Here is an 8837-nt window from a genome sequence, read left to right as displayed (position 1 = left end):
CAGATGAAACATGGCTTTATTTTCAACAGCATGCAACATATGGCGTTGCCGACACCACTGCGCATCCGCACTCGACCACTTCCTTTGTCAACGGCGTTTGGGCGGCAGACGGATGGTAATTTTGATTTGACACTTGTTTTTGTGTTTTTGAGGGGCGTTTGGGAGAAATCGTTTTTATGAATATTTTGTGATATCTCATATACCTTTGTTTGCTGAAAGAAGAACTCCTGGCTCCGGAATAACACCTTATTTGGCCCTTCATTCAGCATGATGCCGTCCCTCCAGCTCGTTTGACATGTGCTTTACGGCGCGTGCGAGATGGCGGGAGCGGATGGGGTCAATTGAAACGCTTCTCTGAGGGTCAGTTGAAACAGGGCCACAGGCCGTTTCAATGGACCCCGGTGACCTTTGCAATGGTTATTGTTCAGGGGCTGTAAACATTAAAGGAAATAGTCCACCTTTGAAATGAGCTTTTAAACTGAAATAGTAGTTTGATAGAGCTCAATTTTTGACCCCTTTTCTCCAGCCTTTTGCTTGAAAGCACACTATAGCCTGAGATATTTCTCATTTTCCTCATCCGCCCATTTTACCATAGTCTATGTACTTTATGTCACCTATTATGAGGAACTTTGCACTTTTAGCTTTCCAACGACCTATTGAATGTAGCATTTGGAAAAGTAAACCGGACAAAATATCTCCTTAAGAAAGTGGCCTTGAAGAGGAAAACATCCCATTGTTAAGGATAGGTGCAATTGACCCCTTGGGCTGGTTCAATTGACCCTCGCATCGGGGTCATTTGAAACGGGCGTAGAGCTGTTTTATAAGCATGCGTTTGGCAGCAAAATATGTTTGAAACATAATTTTACATATCTTAAAATAAAGCCAAAAGAGCATATTTTTTCATGGTATTGGGCATTTTTCGATATGACAACTAGATCTCGCTGTGCATGTCAATATATAAAAAGTGGTTCAACTGGCCCCGCTCTCCCCTATATCCGTAAATACATCCATTTAACTATGCACTGCTCATATTTTTGACTACGCCAACGCCGAGTGGCAACTATAGTTGCCAAGTACAAATCTAGCACAAATATCTACAAATGAGTAGAGTGCTTTGAAGTTTTGAGACGCCGGTAGCATGCCTACATCCTTTCCGGATCAAAATAAGCCGCAACTGCTGGGAACTATCGGACACTCCGGAAAATCAGCGTCGTTTTCTTCGGGACCGTCATGCCAATATGGCGGCCGTCTCTGCACTGTCTGACTATTTCTTGATTTGTGAAGCATGTTGCGCACAGGACGTGACCGAAACCGTCTAATCATGATGAGAAGGGACTGTGCTGATTAGGTAACCCTCAAATGCTGTTCTGAAGTTATTACCTCGCCTTCAGCAGTAGGTTTTTGTAGCTGGCAACTATAGTTGCCACTCGGCGTTAATGAGTTAAGGGGAAGGGGGGGGGGGGGGGCACTGCCGACTTTTGGTCCCATTCTTCCCATGTAACGCCCATAGAGCCGAAATTAAAATGCCGAAATCAAAGGAGGGCACGGTGCCCCGGTGCCCTCCCCGTTCCGCCGTCTATGGGTGCCCCGGTGCCCTCCCCGTTCCGCCGCCTATGACCTCATTCTCAACCTATCAAATGCCTTGCATTCTACCTATACGAACAAACGATGCATATCCGTAGAAAATCCTGCGCTTCTAATTCTATGCCACTGAATATTAGTAGGTATTTTGAAGCTTTGAAGAATGAAGTTTGGAAGCTTCGATCAAATTTGATGTGCCCGCTAATACATTCGTTTCAGGACCAACTTTAATTTGGCTACAGCAATCTAAATGCATGTAAAACGTTGTCGGCGCAGCTGCGGCATTTATGTTTGAAAATAGTGTTCAAATACTTTGAAGACTCAATAGTATTGCTGATTTATGCAACTATCAACCAAACAGCCGTATGATAGTATCTATGAGCCGCTCGTTTGACTGCTCTTAAACAGAAATCTAAGTCAAATTGTACGAAAATATTGCATAAAAAATCAGAAAGGGTGCCGGCAAGGGATAGTTTCTATATAGGGCGTTGGGGATAGTTATTGTTGTGGTGTGTGTTATGTGGTGGACATTTCTTTCGGTATTTTAAGCTTACTGAAACGAATATATTGCTATTTGAATTTTTTTCTTCCATTTTGTCATTTACGAAGTCTCAGAAGTCAGAATCACGGTGTGTGTTGGTGTGTGTGGCTTTGGCTTAGCTCAGTCGACAGAGTCAGAGCTTGAGCGATGTTTGAACAAGCCAGGAACGCGGTACGGCTAGAAAACTACCCAGTTCACTTAGCCTGCAGGGATGGCGATATTCAAAGCCTGACTAAATTTGTTGGATTACGGCAAGATAAAAGTGTGCTTGTACAGGAAGATAACTTTTATTACTGGACGCCACTTCATTTTGCCAGCTTTTTTGGACAGGTCAGTAGGTAAATTGGCTGTTTTTTTATTTTACCATAACATTCTACTTTGGTGCTGTGGCTCTATGACCTGTCACAAGGTTTTGCTGGTAGTTTGGTAATTAATGAGTATGTGAGCATTGTTAAAAAGTGAGTTAAAATGGGAAGGCCCTTTCCCCAACTCCCGAGTCTCATGATCCATCAATTTTGTCAAGGTCTGTTGTAACCAATTCTTCCCAGGTATGATTGTGTGGTTTATTTTATTCTTCAAATGGATAATAGCATCTACTCTTAGTTGCATGAGGTACACCTTGCGTCCATAAATTATAAAATATGAGGCAATGCAAGTATGAAGTAGATGGCTGAATAGGTAGGTAGGCAATGTTCTGGTTGCCTACAACTGAGGAACAGGTTGATGTGTGGCCCTAGTTTTTCAAGCTACTACCTACTCATCCTTGATCCAAACCCCTTGGACTCTGACTATCCATTGACCTCAGTACTCAGTATCCAGCATATTCAGGACCCAGCCCTCAATCTGCACCTAACAGTGTTGAAGCTTGGTACTTAAAAAAAGACTGGGCAGTGCCAAAAGTGTAAATGAATAAAGCTCTGCATTTCAGATGAGCAGTTAGTGATGTAATTTCCTACTATCACATATGATTAGGCAAAACTCATCAAAGGTTTTTATATAGAACATGGCGGCATGGGATGATTTGCGATGTAATATTGTTCGTTGTTAGGTACCTACCTGCCTATATAACAAGTTGCCTGAGTGTTCACGGGCACCACAAACTGCTGAGTGCGGTGGGTGCGGTGTATGGTGTGTGCAGCAGGCATGGGGGTAGGGGATGGGTAGGCGGTTCTGACGTCACGGCTGCGTGCGGTGGACGGTCCGCTGTGGCCAGAGCGGTCGCTGTGTGCGGTGACGGAAGGCTGACGTAGGGACGTAGTGGGCGGAGCGTACAGCCTGTGTACGGTCTGACCGCACACAGGGCCCGTTAACAGCCCTCTGTTGTTTTCAGCTGCCCGCCGTTATTGTGCTGCGGGAGGCGGGTGTCAGCGTGGATCTCACCACAGCCAAGTTTCAGCAGACGGCCGCCCACATTGCAGCCTTTTCTGGCGCTGACCACTGTCTCAAGTACCTGGTGCACTTTGGATGCAATGTCAATAAACAGGTATAGTAAACATATGCTTAGATACTTTTTCCATTGTAATGCATTTTTCAGATTTCAAAAGAACATAACCTGACAGTCTTTGATCGGGTAACCATGGCACTTACATGGGAAAGATGACTTATAAGGAGTGAAGCACCCAGCACGCAGATCTCTTTGAAAAAGAAATACATCTGTTTTACTGTTAGAAAACATCAAACATGCTACCAAATACCGTGACGCCCACTTGTTGCGTCCCCTAGGACTACCTCGGCGAGACGCCGCTGCACAAAGCGGCACGCTCCGGGTCGGTGGCGTGCGGACGGGTGCTGGCGGCGGACGGCCGCGCGCTGCCGCACCTGCTCAACACCAGTGGACAGACGGCGGCCGCGCTGGCGGCTGCCTGCGGGCACTCTGAGATGGCCGCCTGCCTGAGCGAGTACGAGAGCAGCTGCGGACACCCGCGCACGGGTGGGTGACTCAGACATATCACATATGTGCACGACTGTCTGATCGAGAGTGTGAGGAGATGGGGACAGCTGGGGACGGGTGGGCGATACACCTTTGGTCGGATTGGCAATAACCTTTGATACGATGAGCGATATCTCTTTAAAGTTTGAGCAGAAACAGACATGACCACTGATTTATAGGTAACTTATTGCTTTAATTGCATATTTGTCTGTAGCTATATTAACATTGAGGATAACAGTGCTTTATCAGGTGGTCCATCCAGCAGCGAGTCTGTCCCCGACCTCTCACGGGCCTTCCACTCTGCCCTATGTTTCAGATGGCGCCACCGCTGTGTCGCACTATGTCCAGTTGGCGCCACCGGCGTCCTGCTCCGCCCAGCCGGCCCTGAACGGCGGTCTGGTACCGGAGCAGGCTACCGCCGGCGGACCGTGGTGCTACCAGCCGCCGCCCCACGCAGACGCCGCGGAGGGGATGGAGATGGAGGTCTCGGCCGGCGAGCCGGGCCGCTTCACCATCCGACACGAGCCGTGCGCGGGACACCAGGTGTTCCGTGTCAGTGTCGGCGAGCAGAGCAGCGGGGAGATAACAAACGGCTGGCATGGCAACGGCGATATCGCCGGCGGCTGCGTGAACGGGTTCGGCAAGAGGAGCTGCGAACAGGCGGCCCCGGAGGATATCAAGAGAAGGCGGCTCATAGGTGAGCTCGAATTCCCAGTGTTTGTTTTGAGGCTGTTTCGGTCCATTTGAGACCATTGCAGAGCCGGGAGGATGATATGAATTAGGGGGAGGGGGACCATAGGTCTGGGCAGGCGCTCTAGTGAGTCGCCGGGGCTGAGCCCATCCAATCGGACAGGCCGACCAGCCCCCCAAGCACTCACTGCATCTGGCTATGGATGGGCTCCCTTTGGAGCTCGCCCGCCTGAGATAAAGTTGCCGTCCAGCTCTGACCTTGGGTTGCGGCGTGGAGAAGGATTTGACTGTCCTGGTGATGGAAACAACGGAACGAGTGAATTCCCAGTGAGAACTGGAACCACTTTGCACTCAAGCAGTACCTATGGGAATCGTGAATAGTTTTCATATATGCGACTTGCTTTGCATGGCACATCGATAGGAAAAAAGATCAGGTTGCTATTTCTTCACTCTGTACTTGATAGAGCCACTATTATAAAGACACTATTATGATTTATAGCTACTCATGGCGAACGTGGAGAAACAGTCGCCAAGGTTATTCAGTTCTTTCATGCTCTGTCGTTAGCCTGAGTGCAAGATCTAGAATCGTGACCTCGTGTTCTCCCCCTCGTGTTCTCGTGCTCATGTTCTCATAGATTGTCTGCCAGTGGATGATGTGTTATACCTGTTTCATGTCGTAATATTTCGGCTGGTTCTGAAGAAAGCTATTTTACTTTGGTGCCTAACCATGTTCTTTAACCTGTCGTACCCAACAGAGCACGCGGCAGGGGACAACACGATGAGGGCCGGCGGACAGTGGGCCTAGTTCGGCGGTCAGCCGCCAGAGGCGCCACGCTCGCGGCTGGTTCCTGCTGCGTCCGTCCGCGGCGCCACCGTCGCGGGCGTGCTGCAGATTCTCTGAACAGATGACATCCACAGCGGGGGCGAACAGGCTGGACAAAGACTGTGTTCTAGGGTAAGAAGCTACGTTCATTTTTTGCTAGTGCAGCTTGTTTTATTTTCGTTCTTTCTCCTCTGTGAGGAGCGGTATGCGATTCGATTGTTGCGCGGTAGGCCGCCGTGATCGCAGATCTGCCGTCTGGGTTGTGCTGCGGCAGCGAGGGATCAGAAAGTGTGATTGCTGGACGGCTAGTTGGTGATTCGCCGACCGATAAGCCAACCTCGTGTCATCAACGATAGTTCAAAGCTTGCAGTAATACGCAGTGCGTACGAAAGCAAAAATGTACTTGTCAAGTTTCTAGAATAGTTTTAGAACACTGCCCATCAGTATGATAGAGAGCAGGTGACAAGCAGTTCAAATGTATGTTTTTAAAGTAGCGGTAGGCTCGTTTGATTTTTTTTTTTTTGCTCCATCATGGAGTCTGTTCTGTACTTACCACCCAATAACCGTTGTGTGCACCTAGGAAGTGGAACAATTCAATCACTGTGACTACATTTTTAAAGACGGACCGGTTACGAAACCGCTACCTACCTGTCGATGACAGTAGATGACGCTTCTGTAGTGCAGACTCCCGCACCAGTAGTTCCCAGATGCTGTCCCAGTCAATTCCAAGTGCTTGTTGGGAATGATGTCCGGTGCATTCTGCCTTGCGTAGTCCAGTGAGCTTTGTGTAGTGTAGCTTGCCGTAGAAGCTAGACAATGTGCACTCTTGATTCATGTGGCGATGTCTGTGTTCATTGTACAGTTGACTAAAGAATGCTGCTCGGTTCCTCCCAGACAATAAGCTGACTGGAATGGTAGACTGTGCCGCATCACGCAGACTGAGTGATGAAGGCTGTCCCCGTGGTCTTGCGCTCACTAAAGAAACGCTTGATTGCGTTATACGCGCAACAACCTAGCGTTCCAGCCAACTCCTAGCTAGTGAGGGGTAGAACATCATTCTGTATTCAACTGTACGTTCTTTGGGGGTTAATGTACAAAACCTTTCAGCGTCACACACTGGGCACCGGTGCCCTTCAGGCCGACATCCCCCTGCTCTTGGCGTCCCGGGTTTGTGAACCATGTGAACAGGGCCGGGGGGTGATCTGTAGTGGCTCTTGTGACCCCAAAAACGCTACATGACTGACGGGAGATCCAGTTACGCCCGTTTCTAATCTTTTGTCCATGACCGCTCTTCACATGACCAAATATGAGGTGGCAGCTTTGCGTATCATTCAAAATGGCAGCCAATAATCCACGAGATACAACCCAAGTCTCCCTCGTTTTGGTTCTGTTGCTGCCGTCGGGACACCCTTGAAACCAATCATAACCATCATCAACACTCACCTTCCATAGTCGCTTGTCTAACCGAGCACTCAGTACAGTTCTGGCATGACCACCTATAGTAATCACATTTGAATAAAAAATGCACGACCGAGTACAATTAACCATTAAGTAGAGTGGATAATGGTAAAAAGACACACGCACCATGATTGACCACTTCCTGTCCTGACTCTAGTACTGTTTTCGTCCAAAACTCAACCGTTCAAAGACACTCATGGTCGGATGAACTGTGATAGTCGTCACAGATACTTCAGCAAAGTACGAGTATGCGTGCATACTGCATATCCTACGGATTTGCGGCTAATACTTCATACGAAATCAATCTATCAATCTGCAATGCGCACTCACTTGCTGATGTGTCCACAGTAATCTTTGTATAACATTTGTGGAGGTTTTTATGAGGTGTAGCGGACCGATTGTGTTACCTGTTTAGTGTTCAGTTATCATGATTGACCTCTTCCTGCTCATTTAAAGTGTTTGTGTTATATTCGAACTGCTGTATGACAATACTTAATTTTGTTTACACGAAGAATCAACCATTCCGTATATGCTAGTCCTGTTTTAGACCAACTAAGAACTACTACGCTTGTTGTTTTCTGTAGTTTTTTTTTGTCTCATGAGGCGCATCTTCGTGTAGAGCCGCCCGCCCGTGTTATCTCTGCATATGTATTTAGTGATTGCTGAGATTTGACAGTATAAACAAATGTCCGAGAATAAACGAACATTTCAATCATCTCAGCTGTTTTTGTTACTTATTGCTATGACTATTTTGTTGGCAAGGTCTGATAAATGAAATGTGCTTGGACTTAAGTCTCCATTTTTCCTGAAACGAGCTTCAAGGCGTCTTTATAGGCCGTCCACTGCACATTAAATTTCTGACAAAGCTCAAACGCTCAAACGGCATTTTCTCAGAATCTTGCATCTTGCAACGTATAGATGACAATTAAATGCGCATTACAAAGTTTGCGCTGAGCATTGGCTATAATCCTTTCGTAAATAAGCCGGTAGGCTAGTACCTACTCGGCAATGGCATTGCATTGCATGCAAGTCACAGGTGGAGTGACAACGAAACGTCATATTACTATTTAGTAGGCTGGTACCGATGCCGGACCGCGTCGTCTAAAATTATTATCATCGGACCGAAATTCGAGTGTCCCGTCACCGTGTCAGGTATGACGTCACCGTCCCAGGTGTGACGTCACTCCGTGCCAGGTAGCCGAGTGACGCGCTCGGTGGCGGCGGACGCAGGCGCCGGTGGCGGCGGCGGCGGCGGCGGACAGTGGCGCGTCAGTGACGCCGCGGTCGCGCCACGAGTGCCGCCGTCCGTGGTGCCGCGGGTGACGTCAGCGGCTGGTATACCCGGAGCAGAGGAGGACCCGATCGAGCCCCAGGACCGGGTGTCGTTGTTGTGAGAGACGGCTCAAGACTGACATGCAAGGCGAGCTTCTTAGTGCTACAACGGGCTAGAAGAGATACTAAAGAGTAATACGAGACGAATTCTGGACTGAAGTAATACTATATGCCCTTCAAATTACGCGTAACTTTGTCATGCCGGTTGCTACACAAGATGGGATCAGATGAAATATGAGTCTGATTATTAAAGCCAAACAAGAGAAACTGCTAAACGCCCAACACCCGTTATACTCATACAAACCCGAACCAGGTACAGTCGTGTTTTGCATAAGTGAGTGGGACCGGATCAGGAGAGATTGAACAAGTTGGGCCAGTCTCTAAGAATAGCGGACATTTCTGCGGCGTGGCGTCCAAACGAGAGTCGGTCTGATTTGATGCGACTGAATTTGATGAAAAAACCCCGACAGCGCTTGAGATCT

The 8837-nt window shown here is 48.1% G+C and overlaps 1 protein-coding gene across 1 annotated transcript; it reads left to right on the top strand.

Annotated features, from left to right (window-relative positions):
- The first annotated feature begins 1921 nt into the window (after positions 1–1921).
- LOC122382507 (ankyrin repeat and protein kinase domain-containing protein 1-like) lies at positions 1922–7740 on the top strand. Its single transcript, XM_043367914.1, has 5 exons — positions 1922–2452; positions 3453–3605; positions 3845–4052; positions 4369–4749; positions 5498–7740. Exons 1-5 carry the CDS (start codon positions 2270–2272, stop codon positions 5545–5547), a joined length of 975 nt encoding a protein of 324 aa, XP_043223849.1. The 5' UTR covers positions 1922–2269; the 3' UTR covers positions 5548–7740.
- The last annotated feature ends 1097 nt before the right edge of the window (positions 7741–8837 follow it).

Source organism: Amphibalanus amphitrite, unplaced genomic scaffold (assembly GCF_019059575.1).
Source record: "Amphibalanus amphitrite isolate SeventyFive unplaced genomic scaffold, NRLGWU_Aamphi_draft 000141F_arrow, whole genome shotgun sequence".
NCBI lineage: Eukaryota > Metazoa > Arthropoda > Thecostraca > Balanomorpha > Balanidae > Amphibalanus > Amphibalanus amphitrite.
This window is presented reverse-complemented; position numbering and strand designations above follow the sequence as displayed.